Raw genomic sequence first — 15,164 nt, 5'->3', positions numbered from 1 at the left:
TTCTAGAAATATATCCAAAAGAATTTGAAACAGGGTCTCAAAAATATATTTGTATGCCCATGTCCATTTCAGCATTATTCACAATAGCTAGGGGTGCAAGTAATCTCAATGTCCATGGACGGATGAATGCATAAGGAAAACGTGTTACATATACAACAGGAATATTATGCAGCCTTTAAAAAGAAGAAAATCCTGTCATATGCTACAACATGATGCATTTCAAGGACATTATAGTAAGCAAAATAAGCCAGGCACAAAAGGATAAACATTGTATGATTCCATTCATATGAATTATTTAGTCAAAATCATAGAAACGGAAAGTAGGTGGTTGTCTAGGGCTTGCAGGAAAGGGAATTAGTGTCTAATGGGTGTAGAGTTTCAATTTTGCAAAATGAAAAAGTTCTAAAGGTCTGTTGCACAATAATGTGAATATACTTAACACAACTGAACTGTATTCTTAAAAATGGTTGAGATGGGCCAGGCGCAGTGGCTCATGCCTGTAACCCCAGCACTTCAGGAGGCCCAAGCGGGTGGATCACTTGAGGTCAGGAGTTTGAGACCAGCCTGGCCAACATGGCGAAATCTCGTTTCTACTAAAAATACAAAAATGAGCCAAGCATGGTGGTGGGCATCTGTAATCCCTGCGACTTGGGAGGCTGAGGCAGGAGAATCACCTGAACCTGGGAGGTGGAGGTTGCAGTGAGCAGAGATGGCGCCACTGCACTCTAGCCTGGGCAACAAAGCGAGACTCCATCTCAAAAATAATAATTCACTAGTGATGACTATCGATATCACAAATTGTTAGTTTAGTTATTTACATTGTATATATTTAAAATAAAAGTCGTCTTTTAAAAAAAATAAATTTTTTACAGACAGGGTTTATCTGTTTTGCCCAGGCTGGATCTCAGCTCACTGGACTCACTGCTTAAACTCTTGGACTCATGCAATCCTTCCGCCTTAGCCTCCCAAACAGCTAGAACTACAGGCAAGCACCATCGTGCCCAGCTAATTTTCTTTTCTTTCCTTTTTTTTTTTTTTTTTTGTAGGGATGGGATCTCACAATGTTACCCAGGCTGGTCTCAAACTCCTGGCCTCAAGCAGTCCTCCTGCCTCAACCTCCCAAAGTCCTGAGATTTATAGACGTGAGCCCCTGAGCCCAGCCAAAAGTAGCCTTTTAAATTTAAAAAATAAAAAGATTATGTATTTCAATGAGGCACTAAGATAATGTCAATATAAGAATTTGGGGACAGGAGGAAGTTAGTGTCAGAAATATGAGCTAGACTCAAAATGAGACACAGTGATATTTGTCCTTTTCCATAAAGAGTCCCACTCAATTCTAAGATTCAGTGAATACCATTCATCTTGCAGTGTACAACATGGAGGGTGAAAGAATGAGCTGGAAGCAGGCATCATAAAGCACCATCGTACTGCAAAGAGCAGAGTTTAAAAGCTAGCACCGCCACTTGCTAGCTAGGGAAACTTGGGTAAGTTACTCTAACCTTTCCAAGGCTCACTTTCCTCATTTGTATCATGGTGATAACAATTCATATCACAGATCCATATCTTTTATATAGTAACTTTAGGATCACGGGAAAAGGATTTGCCCAAACTAAAAATAATGATAAAATCAATGATATCGGTAACATACCGCTGATTCACAAATGGGCTGGAAAGCTCTGCAAGTAGGCGAAAATTCCCAATGTATGCCAGCACTCCATTTTTCTGAATGATAAACATAAAACACAACGTCAAGGATAAAATTCTTAACAAAATTCCCAAATACCGTAGAAATATCCAGTAGCTTCTCAGCATAATATAACAATCAATACCAAAACAGATCAAGAAGTTTTCTACCTTTTACTGTTAAACTGATTTTCTTCGTGAGAACATAGAAAGATCCTTGGAATTCTACAGTATTTTTAAAAAACAGTAAATTATACACTTATGTTCACTTATGTATACAGTGCCCACTCAATGAAAATAGGCTTCAAGCAGTTGTGTCACGTCAAACAAGTGAACTCTGTAAATAACCATTAGTAATGGCATTTTCAAATTACTGTAGAAAAGAATGATCACGTGGCACGTGCCTGTAGTCCCAGCTACTCGGGAGGCTGAGGCAGGAGAATGGTGTGAACGTGGGAGGCAGAGCTTGCAGTGAGCCGAGATCGCACCACTGCACTCCAGCCTGGGCGACAGAGCAAGACTCCGTCTCAAAAAAAAAAAAGAATGATCACAAAGTACTGTGAATTTCAGAAGATGAGGAGTTTTATAACAATTCAACACCTGATAGTAACTCACTTTATATCCATTACTAAGTGGAAGCACCTTAAAAATCTCAAGAAAGCACTTTTTCTAAATAACAATACATAATAAGTCTTTGAGTTCAGGTATATATGCCCAGTATGACAACATATGCCACCATGTTTGTTCTGAAAAATATATTTGTGAATCAGAAGATCCTAGAGCTAAATTTAGGATCTTTGAGACCTTTCTAAATTTAAACATAATACCTAGTACATTCTAACAATTAAATAATATGAAAAGTTTAGCGGAGTTAGTAAACATTGGAAGGAAAACCAAAAGTATACATTCTAAAAATTTTACTTAATATACTTTAAAAATTGCTACTAAGTAAATGGAGTCACTTCAGCACTTCCAATTAAATCAGAATTATGATTACATGCCAAAGAAAACAGTCCTCCCCACCCCAATACATTAGATGTAAACAAAAGTTTTAAACTATTTTTCTACTGGCTCTACCATGCTGCCTTCCAAATGAGAACAATATGAAGCATTAAAAACATAATAGGTGGACTTTTTATTTGATGATTTTTAGTATTCATGAAAATTATTTTAGGGATTCAAAATTCTAAGCTAGATTATAAGAACTACCTTTAACAAGGTTAATCTAAAACTTTTTATAATCACAAATTCATTATCCTTAGCAATACTGGAATGTGTGATGAGGAAGAAGGAAAGAGGGATGGCCAAAGACACAGAAACAGCAGGCAAGAGGAGCACTGAATGCACAGGGGGTGACCAACTTTTCAGAGAGTCAACCAGGGCACAGCCATACCAGTCCAGAGACATCACAATGTAGGAGAAAGAATTATGCACAGGTTTTATTACTTTAACACACAAATATGAAGAATAGGTATTTATTTGAAATTATTCTAGTTTTCTGTTATACTAAATGCTTTTATTTAAACAAGATGGAAGAAGTGCAGATTAATTTAGATGCGCTTGCCTGTCTTATCCCAGAGTTGAGAGACACAGTCTCCTTAGGTGCTTGCACATCTCCTTCACCAAGCCTGTATTAGTTTGTTAGCACTGTCATAACAAAGTACCAAAAACTGGGTGGTTTAAGCAACAGAAATGTATTGTCTCACAGTTACAGAGGCTGGAAGTCCAAGATCAAGGGGTTAACAGGGTCATGTGCTCTCTGCAGGCACTAGGGAAGAATCTGTTCTAGGACTCTCTGCCAGCTTCCTGCAGTTCCTTGGCTTGTGGCAGCCTAACTCCAGTCTCCACGTGACATTATCCCTGTGTGCATGTCTGTCCAAATTTCCCCTTTTCACAAGGAGACCAGTCATAGTGGATTAGGGGCCCACCATATTTTAATACAAACTCATCTTAACTAACTACATCTACAATGACCCTATTTCCAACTGAGGTTACATTCTAAGGTACTGGGAGTTATGACTTCAACCTACGAATTTTGGAGGGGACACAATTCAAACCATAACAACGCCCAATCCCAAATTCTTTCCAGCCTATTGTGCAATATGTTCTATCTCCCTAATTAAATTTTATGTGTCTTTCCCTCTGTCTATAACATATCATTATATACTAATATATATAAAATAACATAGATTTCCATATACAATAATAACTTTCCTTCTCAGTGATGTCTGGGACACTCTGGTGTTGATATCATAACTGTTCTCATTTTCATTATCTGAACTCTCAGAAAATACAGTCACAAAATTCAGAGTGGTAGGTTAAACTAACACTATATCAATACAAATCAAAACAGTTAATCCAATGGGCAATGTCAATGATAGACTGTTACTGCTCACAATTACAACACACTTAAGTTGCATCAGTGGATGATCCATTATTGTGAACTGCAAATCATAGCTGCCGTGATTTTTTTTTTGTATCACAGGAAGGGGTTTCCCAGGCTGCAGGATTTTCAGTGGTAAAATGGTACGACTAGGATAGCTCTGAACAGGCCACTCTTATCTTTGTTTTATTATAAATGCATTTAGGCTGGGCATAGTGGCTCACAAAAGTAATCCCAGCACATTGGGAGGCCGAGGCAAGAGGACCACTTGAGCCTAGAGGTTCAAGACCAGCTTGGGCAAACATAGCAAAACCCCATCTCTATATAAAAATCTAAAATAACAAATAAATAATTCATTTTAATACATATTCGAAATCACATTTGCGGCTAAAAAAAAGGGATGAGAAAAGCACAAATGTCTGAGCCCTCTAATTTATTCAGCATAAAGAACCACTTTAAAGATAATAAGGAACAAATTGCCATTTGCATTTCAAACTCCTTAGGTATTTTGTGCGCTTTTTTAATGAAAAAATTTGGTGGCTTGTTTAAAGTTTAGGTGACTTTTCTCAAAAGAATTGCTTGGAATATTTAAGAAGAAGTTAAAATAACAAGTAAAGTAAAATAAGAGAAATTAAATGTTCTGTTTTTTTGCTACCTCTATAGTTAAATTCTGTAGCAAATTAGGGCAAAGAACAACTTTGAAAATAGTACACAACTAAAATATGACTCTTGAGGGGACAAAAAAATGAAAGGAAAAAGTTATTTTAATGAGATTCTTACTTGAGCCAGACATAAACATCTTAGAAAGATTTGTATTATGGCTGGGCGTGGTGGCTCACGCCTGTAATCCCAGTACTTTGGGAGGCCAAAGCGGACAGATCACGAGGTCAGGAGATCGAGACCATCCTGGCTAATACAGTGAAACCCTGTCTCTACTAAAAATACAAAAAATTAGCCAGGCGTGGTGGCGGGCGCCTATAGTCCCAGCTACTTGGGAGGCTGAGGCAGGAGAATGGCGTGAACCTGGGAAGCGGAGCTTGCAGTGAGTCAAAATCACACCACTGCACTCCAGCCTGGGGGACAGAGCGAGACTCTGTCTCAAAAAAAAAAAAAGAATGATTTGTATTATTATAACCCCGCACTAAGAAGATTCATGTATGTAATAAACACGAAGCATTAAAAAAATTATAGGTGAACTTTTTATTCCTTAAGGATAATTTCTCTCATTCATAACACTGACTTTCTCCCATCAAAGGTGATTTTTCTTCTGATCTATTTTTCCTAACAATTCTCTTTAGTTGTTCTAAGTCTATGGCATTCTACATAACTACGTTCAATGTTTAGAGAACATGACAGACCAGACTGCTGCAAAATGTTATGAGTTAATGTGCTCCTAAGGTCAGCCAAAATTCTTGCTAAATTTCTTACTTATCCTTCAAATAAATAGTTTTTCCAAAGAGAAGATCAAATACCAAAATTTATTTTTATACAACTTATAAAGTATTTTAAAGCAGACTCCCCAAAGTCATGTAAAATATCAAAATACTATAGCAGCAACAGCCTGAGCCTTAATTAAACTTTAAGAACCATTTTAGCCTGGGTGCAATGGTGCACACCTGTAGTCTGACTCAGCTACTCAGAAGGCTAAGGCAGGAAGATCACCTGAACCCAGAAGTTTGAGGTTGTGGCTGTGAGCTGTGATCACACTACTGCATACCAGCCTAGGTGACACAGAGAGACCATTTCTTAAAATTTAAAAAAATTCTAAAAATTTCTCTCTAGTTAATATTAACTTTAAAAATAAAAAAAAATCATGAAATATACTATATTTAAGACCTTTTTTGAGAGTTTAAAAGATTACTTTTTCTGACTCCTTTCATACTGGTAAAGAATTAAAAGTATTAACCAAAGTACCAAATTAATATCAGATAAAACCTGACTTCATGAATTTCATTAAGTATTAAAAGAGTCAGTGTAAAAATGGTAAATTTGATGTTATGTTCATCTAAACTTTGGCCAAAGTACAAATTTTCCACGCTTTGAGGAAACTGTCACTTGAATTTGAAAAAAGTTGGGCATAACATCTTGGCTCTTCTCATTCCTCTCTCCTCTTCCCAAAGAGAATAGTTAGTTCTAGTATTTCTAGCCCAATGGTTCTCGTGTAGTTCCCAGATAAGCAGCATCAGCATGACCTGAGAACTTGCTAGATATGCATACTCCAGGGCCCCGTCCAGGACATACTGAATGGGAAACCATGAGGGGTAGGACCAGCAGCTATGTTTTGCAGGCCCTCCAGGTGAGTCCAAGGTACATTAAAGTGAGAGAAGTGCTTTCCTAGTCTAGAAATAGCCAGCGATCTATAAGCCCCAAGGAGCTAGCTCCCTACTTCTCAGAAACCATGCTGAGCAAAGGTTTACAAACACCCACCCCAGACTGCACAGCTCTTAAGGTGGACCTGCTACATTCCTCTAGAAAAGTTTTTCCTGACCCTTTAACTCTTAGCTGGGAGAACCCCCAGTCAATTGCCTCCGCAGATCTCTCTGCTTATCTATGAGAGTACTTAGCTCCTTGCAATTATCTACATTTCCTGTTCCTTATTCACTATTATATCCATAAAGCCTCACACAGTGCCTGGCCCATGTTTCCTGAGTTGAACCTTGCCTTCTCAGTGCTGTTAAACAAGCACATGACCTCTAAAGTCAAAATCCCAAGAGTCCTTCAAGCCTATTTCTGAGTGGGAGAGAGGATTATCAGAATATTAGCCTTTGGCTGGACGTGGTGGCTCATGCCTATAATGCCAGCAGAGGCAGGAGGATCATTTGAGCCCAGCCAGGGCAACATTAGTGAGACCCTGCCTCTTAAAAAAAAAAAAAAAACACTCACATTTCATTCCAAAAGAAAAGGAGAAAACCATCCAGATTTTAATCTCATAAAGATATCACGGAACGGAATTAGAAGTTATCAAATTTGTTATGAGAAAATAAAAATGTCTGAATCTCCAAACACTGATAGATTTAGAGTTAGTGAAGCAAGGCTGGTAAAAGTGGGTAAGCAAGTAGAAGAGGTAGGGGAATGTGGGGCCATTGTAACAGAAGTAAAACATCTAGAAGCAGACAGTTAGTGAGCACACTAGCAAACTAAGAGCAATAGGATGTAGTCTAAAAGAAAGACAAACCAGGGTTATAGCTCTGACCTTACTAGCCGTGTGACCTTGTGCCTATTACTGAACTCCTCTGATCCTATTCCAAGAAATCTATAACAAAGGTTAATACTTTTAAACAGGGCTGTTGTTAGGACTATATGGCTGACATTACTACCATCATCGTCCTCATCACTTTATAAAACATAAAACGAGAGAGTTAAAATTAACTCTCTGTGAGTTAGAAACAGGAAATGTAGATATTTGCAAGGAGCTAAGTACTCTCACAGATAGATGGAAGTGTCTAAGAATGCCATTTGGTACTGTTAGGGTGATGGACCCAACAACAGGTCGTGGGGTGATGAAGTCTGGCGGAGTCAAAGGAATGAAAAAAGACAGCTTACGAGAGAAAGTAGGTCCAGAGGGCCAACACTAAGTATGGAGGCTGCGAAGGCCGCGAGCTCTGGAAGCCCAGACTATTTATTGGTGATCAAAGAAACAGGTGGTGAAAATGTGGGGGTCGAAAGGGAGCATTGCATTAAGCATATGATTTACAGCTGTGATGGTTTAGCATCTCCTCTGCTACTTGAGATAACGGAGAGCAGGTTCTTTTAACTCAAGATACAATCGATCCTGGGAGAGCAAGGAGCAAGGAGCCAGCAAGTCTAGACACATTCCAGAGCCATGAGCCCTGGATTCTATCCAAGCCACGAGCAGTTTTATGTCGTGGGCTTAGATTACGGTGCGTCAGGGTAGCCTTCCGCCTTTTGGCACAGAGCTTGGTGTTCCAAAGGCCACAAGGGGTTTTAGACCCTGGACCCCGGACATGTTCCAAGACTCTCTTACATTATGTCAGACATGCAAGCCCTGCCTCAGCTTCTCTCCCAACACTCAGCTTTTCCCAACAGATACCACCACTATATCCCAATGCTGACAGAATTTCCAGAAATATTTATTGGCAAACTTTTTAAAACTTACTCTATTTGAGCAATTCATTATTATAATTAAGCAATTACATTTTGGGAGGCACGAATAGTTAAAAACAATTAAGTTTTGGGAGGCGGAGATAGTTAATGACAATAGGCCTGTGGTATGGAGGGCAGGATTTGAATCCTAGTTCTGGTGGCAACTTTGGGCAAAGCTAATCTAAATTTCGGTTTCTCCATTTTAAAATGGGCACAATGCCATCTTTATAGCAAGACTGACATGAGAATAAAATGAGACGCGTACTGATGGCCATCAGGAAAAATACTGATGGCCATCAGTATGCGGCACTCAAAAGAGGAAAAAGGACTAGGTACAGTGGCTCACGTATATAATCCCAACACTTTAGGAGGTTGAGGCAGGAGGATCACTTGAGATCAGGAGTTCCCGGCCAGCCTGGTCAACATAGTGAGACCCCACGTCTACAAAAAAAAAAAATTTTTTAATTAGCCAGGCATGGTGGCGTGTGCCTATAGTCCCAGCTACTCAGGAGGCTGAGGCAGGAGGATCACTTGAGCTCAGAAGTTAAGGCCGTAGCAAGCTATGACTGCACCACTGTACTCCAGCGTGAGTGACAGAGTGAGACTTTGTCTCTAAAAAAACAACTGAACAACGTAAATTTTCTTATTATAAAGACAAGGCCTAAAAGGGCCTATTCCTTCCTGCCTAGGTGCAATCATTCACACCTAGTTACTGATGCAAGGGTGACCACACAGGTCTAAGGTTCAGGCCTGGATGATGGGGAGGAATGGATGATTAGACAGATCATTACAGTGAGGAAGGACTGGATGCACTACTAATGAACACTGCTATTTTACTATAAAAGATAACCTTACGTGAACAAATCACCCTCCAAAAGTAGTTGTTACTTTCTACTTGTTGCAGAAAAGCATCCAGGATGAAAAGGAAAATTAATACTTCTAAGGGTAAACTAAACTGTTTTATTGATCCTATGGTTTTTGTCAGCTTTTCATCTCCCTTTGCACAACTATAATATATTTCATCCAACCCAAACTTAACTGTGTTCATGATGACTTTATGTTCATCATACCACAGTGTGGCATGGTTGAAACGGCCTCTGAAAATTACCTACTTTCTATTACCCATAGATTTTTAAAGCCCACCCACGAAAGTTCTTCCAGTTTGCCCTCAGCTTAGAGTGGACTACCCCATGGTGAGGAGTTGTAAGCAGCTCACTGCAACTTGGGACTGCTATTCAAAAGTCCCAAAACTATACTGCTTTCTCAGATTTACACCTGCCTGTCCTACTTATGATCCTCACAACCCAAAAAACTTAATTGCATCCAATCTGTTTTTCATATAAACCTTCTGATATTTACAGACAGTATATGTTTATTTTCTTTCCCAGTATCATTTCCACATTGCTCAGGTAAAGACTCTCCTAGTCAACCCTTTTCAGAGTTCCTGATCCCTATTAACTGCAGTCTTCACAAAACAAAAATAAAACAAACAACAGAAACCAAGCAGCCTCTTGATGAAAAGAACCAATTACACAACGGTTCTCTGAAGAAAATTTTGGCAGAATGAATCAATATCCTTAAAACATACATATATTAGGCCAGGCGCAGTGGCTCATGTCTGTAATCCCAGCACTCTGGGAGGCCAAGGCGGATCACCTGAGGTCAGCAGTTCAAGACCAGCCTGCCAACATGGTGAAACTCTGTCTCTACTAAAAAAAACAAAAATTAGCCAGGCGTGGTGGCAGGTGCCTGTAATCCCAGCTACTTGGGAGGCTGAGGCAGGAGAATCGCTTGAACCTGGGAAGCGGAGGTTGCAGTGAGCCAAGATCATGCCATTGCACTCCACCCTGGGGGACAACAGCAAGACTTTGTCTGAGGAAAAAAAAAAACCAAAAAACACACACACACACTATTTGCCCAAGAATTCCACTCAACAAAATTATTCTTTGAAAATAATTATTCATGTGCACAAATGGGAAGATATATGGATATTCACTCAAAGTTACCTATGACACTGAAACACATAACAATACGTCATTGGTTAAATATTATTACATATCCATATGCCACCAATAGAGATAATGATACCACCAGATAGTCTGAGAATAAAAACATCTTCAGAACTTGCAACAGACTCAGAGTTTACCTCCTTCGCTTTCTTAGATATCATTTGAGGATATGCTGCAGCAAAATGAGTGAATAAACAAGAAAGTCAAAGACATGGGATTGAGGAAACAGTGACTTCAGCCCAAGACTGGAATGACAGGGAGCCCCAGGCCACTGGGCAGCAGCCCAGACAGCAATCTGTTCAGACTGCAGCAGAACAGTGAACTCCTGGAGCAGGTATGTGGGAGCTGGGAAAAGGCGGTTGCAGAGATGGAGTAGTAACCTTGAGAATATGAAACTACTCAAATATGTACTAAAGGCAAATGATGGGGGGAAAAAAAGGAAGGCAATTAGAAACTCCAAAAAAATTACACAGGAAATGTAGTCTGGGTCCTGCAATCAACTATTTTAATACAATCATAATAAATACTTTACTGATTTTCTGTGTGTAGATCAACTGGCTACAAAGAAAAACTTACTATGATTACAGAATACAAAGTAGATATTTTTAATTCTCAGCAATACAAAAGTACAAGTGATAAAAACTAAGAAACAAAGTAGGAGTTAGAGAAATAGAAGAAAAAATTGGGGCACTAATACCTTCATTTTTAAAAGTATCAAGAGGTGGCGGGGGGCGGGGGGGTTCCAAGATGGCCAAATAGGAACAGCTCCAGTCTACAGCTCCCAGCGTGAGCGACCCAGAAGATGGGTGACTTCTGCATTTCCAACTGAGGTACCGTGTTCATCTCACTGGGACTTGTCAGACACTGGGTGCAGCCCACAGAGCGTGAGCTGAAGCAGGGCGAGGCATCGCCTCACGCGGGAAGCACAAGGGGTCAGGAATTCCCTTTCCTAGCCAAGGAAAGCTGTGGCAGATGGTATCTGAAAATTGGGACACTCCCACCCTAATATTGAGCTTTTCCAACAGCCTTAACAAACAGCACACCAGGAGATTATATCCCATGCCTGGCTTGGAGGGTCCCATGCCCACAGAGCCTCACTCACTGCCAGCACAGCAGTCTGAGATCAAACTGCAACGCACCAGTGAGGCTGGGGGAGGTGCATCCACCATTGCTGAGGCTTGAGTAGGTAAACAAAGCGGCCTGGAAGCTCGAACTGGGTGGAGCCCATCAAGCTCAAGGAGGCCTGCCTGCCTCTGTAGACTCCACCTCTGGGGGCAGGGCATAGCTGAACGAAAGGCAGCAGAAACTTCTGCAGAATTAAACATCCCTGTCTGACAGCTTTGAAGACAGCAGTGGTTCTCCCAGCACAGAGTTTGAGATCTGAGAACAGACAACCTCCTCAAGTGGACCTCTGACCCCTGAGTAGCCTAACTGGGAGGCACCTCCCAGTAGGGGCCGACCGACACCTTATATGGCTGGGTGCCCCTCTGAGACAAAGCTTCCAGAGAAAGGATCAGGCAGCAACACTTGCCATTCTGCAATATTTGCTGTTCTAGAAATATTTGCTGGATCTAGAGGTAGAAATACCATTTGACCCAGCCATCCCATTACTGGGTAAAAACCCAAAGGATTATAATTCATGCTGCTGTAAAGACACATGCACACGTATGTTTGTTGCGGCACTATTCACAATAGCAAAGACTTGGAACCAACTCAAATGTCCATCAATGATAGACTGGATTAAGAAAATGTGGCACATATACACCATGGAATACTATGCAGCCATAAAAAAAAATGAGTTCAGGAGGGTGGAGCCAAGATGGCCGAATAGGAACAGCTCCGGTCTCCAGCTCCCAGCCCCAGCGACACAGAAGACGGGTGATTTCTGCATTTCGGCTTGAGGTACCGGTTTCATCTCACTAGGGAGTGCCTAACAGTGGGTTCAGGACAGTCGGTGAAGCGCACTGTGCGCGAGCCGAAGCAGGGCGAGGCATTGCCTCACTCGGGAAGCGCAAGGGGTCAGGGAGTTCCCTTTCCTAGTCAAAGAAAGGGAAAACAGACGGCACCTGGAATATCGGGTCAGTCCCGTCCTAATACTGCGCTTTTCCAACAGGCCTGGAAAACGGCACACTAGGAGATTGTGTCCTGCACCTGGCTCGGAGGGTCCTATGCCCACAGAGTCTTGCTGATTGCTAGCACAGCAGTCTGAGATCACGCTGCAAGGCGGCAACGAGGCTGGGGGAGGGGCGCCCGCCATTGCCCAGGCTTGCTTAGGTAAACAAAGCAGCCAGGAAGCTCGAACTGGGTGGAGCCCACCACAGCTCAAGGAGGCCTGCCTGCCTCTGTAGGCTCCACCTCTGGGGGCAGGGCACAGACAACCAAAAACTCAGCGAGAACCTCCACAGCCTTAAATGTCCCTGTCTGACTGACAGCTTTGAAGAGAGTAGTGGTTCTCCCAGCACACAGCTGGAGATCTGAGAACAGACAGACTGCCTCCTAAAGTGGGTCCCTCACCCCTGAGCAGCCTAACTGGGAGGCACCCCCCCAGTGGGACAGACTGACACCTCATTCAACCGGGTACTCCTCTGAGACAAAACTTTCAGAGGAACTATCAGACAGCTGAATTTGTGGTCTCACGAAAATCCGCTGTTCTGCAGCCACCGGTGCTGACACCCAGCCAAACAGGGTCTGGAGTGGACCTCTAGTAAACTCCAACAGACCTGCAGCTGAGGGTCTTGTCTGGTAGAAGGAAAATTAACAAACAGAAAGGACATCCACACCAAAAACCCATCTGTACATCACCATCATCGAAGACAAAAAGTAGACAAAACCACAAAGATGGGGAAAAAACAGACCAAAAAAACTGGAAACTCTAAAAAACAGAGCACCTCTCCTCCTCCAAAGGAACGCAGTTCCTCACCAGCAACGGAACAAAGCTGGATGGAGGATGACTTTGATGAGTTGAGAGAAGAAGGCTTCAGACGATCAAACTACTCTGAGCTACGAGAGGAAATTCAAAACAATAGCAAAGAAGTTAAAAACTTTGAAAAAAAATTAGAAGAATGGATAACTAGAATAACCAATGGAGAGAAGGGCTTAAAGGAGATGATGGAGCTGAAAGCCAAGTTTCGAGAACTACGCGAAGAATGCAGAAGCCTCAGTAGCAGATGCGATCAACTGGAAGAAAGGGTATCGCTGATAGAAGATGAAATGAATGAAATGAAGAGAGAAGGGAAGTTTAGAGAAAAAAGAATAAAAAGAAATGAACAAAGCCTCCAAGAAATTTGGGACTATGTGAAAAGACCAAACCTACGTCTGATTGGTGTACCTGAAAATGATGGGGAGAATGGAACCAAGTTGGAAAACACTCTGCAAGATATTATCCAGGAGAACTTCCCCAATCTAGCAAGGCAGGCCAGCATTCAGATTCAGGAAATACAGAGAACGCCACAAAGATACTCCTCGAGAAGGGCAACTCCAAGACACATAATTGTCAGATTCACCAAAGTTGAAATGAAGGAAAAAATGTTAAGGGCAGCCAGAGAGAAAGGTCGGGTTACCCACAAAGGGAAGCCCATCAGACTAACAGCTGATCTGTCAGCAGAAACTCTACAAGCCAGAAGAGAGTGGGGGCCGATATTCAACATTCTTAAAGAAAACAATTTTCAACCCAGAATTTCCTATCCCGCCAAACTAAGCTTCATAAGTGAAGGAGAAATAAAATACTTTACAGACAAGCAAACGCTGAGTGATTTTGTCACCACCAGGCCTGCCCTAAAAGAGCTCCTGAAGGAAGCACTAAACATGGAAAGGAACAACCGGTACCAGCCCCTGCAAAAACATGCCAAATTGTAAAGACCATCGAGGCTAGGAAGAAACTATAGCAACTAACGAGCAAAATAACCAACTAACATCATAATGACAGGATCAGATTCACACATAACAATATTCACGTTAAATGTAAATGGGCTAAATGCTCCAATCAAAAGACACAGACTGGCAAACTGGATAAGGAGTCAGGACCCATCAGTGTGCTGTATTCAGGAAACCCATCTCACGTGCAGAGACACACATAGACTCAAAATAAAGGGATGGAGGAAGATCTATCAAGCAACTGGAAAACAAAAAAAGGCAGGGGTTGCAATCCTAGTCTCTGATAAAATAGACTTTAAACCAACAAAGATCAAAAGAGACAAAGAAGGCCATTACATAATGGTAAAGGGATCAATTCAACAAGAAGAGCTAACTATCCTAAATATATATGCACCCAACACAGGAGCACCCAGATTCATAAAGCAAGTCCTCAGTGACCTACAAAGGGACTTAAACTCCCACACAATAATAATGGGAGATTTTAACACCCCACTGTCAGCATTAGACAGATCAACGAGACAGAAAGTTAACAAGGATATCCAGGAATTGAACTCAGCTCTACATAAAGTGGACCTAATAGACATCTACAGAACTCTCCACCCCAAATCAACAGAATATACATTTTTTTCAGCACCACACCACACCTATTCCAAAATTGACCACATAGTTGGAAGTAAAGCTCTTCTCAGCAAATGTAAAAGAACAGAGATTATAACAAACTGTCTCTCAGACCACAGTGCAATCAAACTAGAACTCAGGATTAAGAAACTCAGTCAAAACCGCTCAACTACATGGAAACTGAACAACCTGCTCCTGAATGACTATTGGGTACATAATGAAATGAAGGCAGAAATAAAGATGTTCTTTGAAACCAACGAGAACAAAGACACAACATACCAGAATCTCTGGGACACGTTCAAAGCAGTGTGTAGAGGGAAATTTATAGCACTAAATGCCCACAAGAGAAAGCAGGAAAGATCCAAAATTGACACCCTAACATCACAATTAAAAGAACTAGAAAAGCAAGAGCAAACACATTCAAAAGCTAGCAGAAGGCTAGAAATAACTAAAATCAGAGAAGAACTGAAGGAAATAGAGACACAAAAAACCCT

The 15,164-nt window shown here is 41.2% G+C and overlaps 1 protein-coding gene across 7 annotated transcripts in view; it reads right to left on the bottom strand.

Moving 5' to 3' along the window:
• Nucleotides 1-15,164, bottom strand: part of TLCD4 (TLC domain containing 4) — a 126,240-nt gene that overhangs the window by 22,009 nt on the left and 89,067 nt on the right. For all 7 annotated transcript variants that reach the window (XM_063625573.1, XM_063625575.1, XM_063625571.1 and 4 more), the window contains one exon: nucleotides 1,649-1,722. In XM_063625573.1, the coding sequence (XP_063481643.1) occupies nucleotides 1,649-1,722 (74 nt within the window). The remainder of the gene's footprint in view (nucleotides 1-1,648; nucleotides 1,723-15,164) is intronic.

This window comes from Symphalangus syndactylus, chromosome 12 (genome assembly GCF_028878055.3).
Source record: "Symphalangus syndactylus isolate Jambi chromosome 12, NHGRI_mSymSyn1-v2.1_pri, whole genome shotgun sequence".
In the NCBI taxonomy this organism is placed as follows: domain Eukaryota; kingdom Metazoa; phylum Chordata; class Mammalia; order Primates; family Hylobatidae; genus Symphalangus; species Symphalangus syndactylus.
Note: the sequence above shows the minus strand (reverse complement) of the source record. Positions and strands in the feature narration are given on the sequence as shown.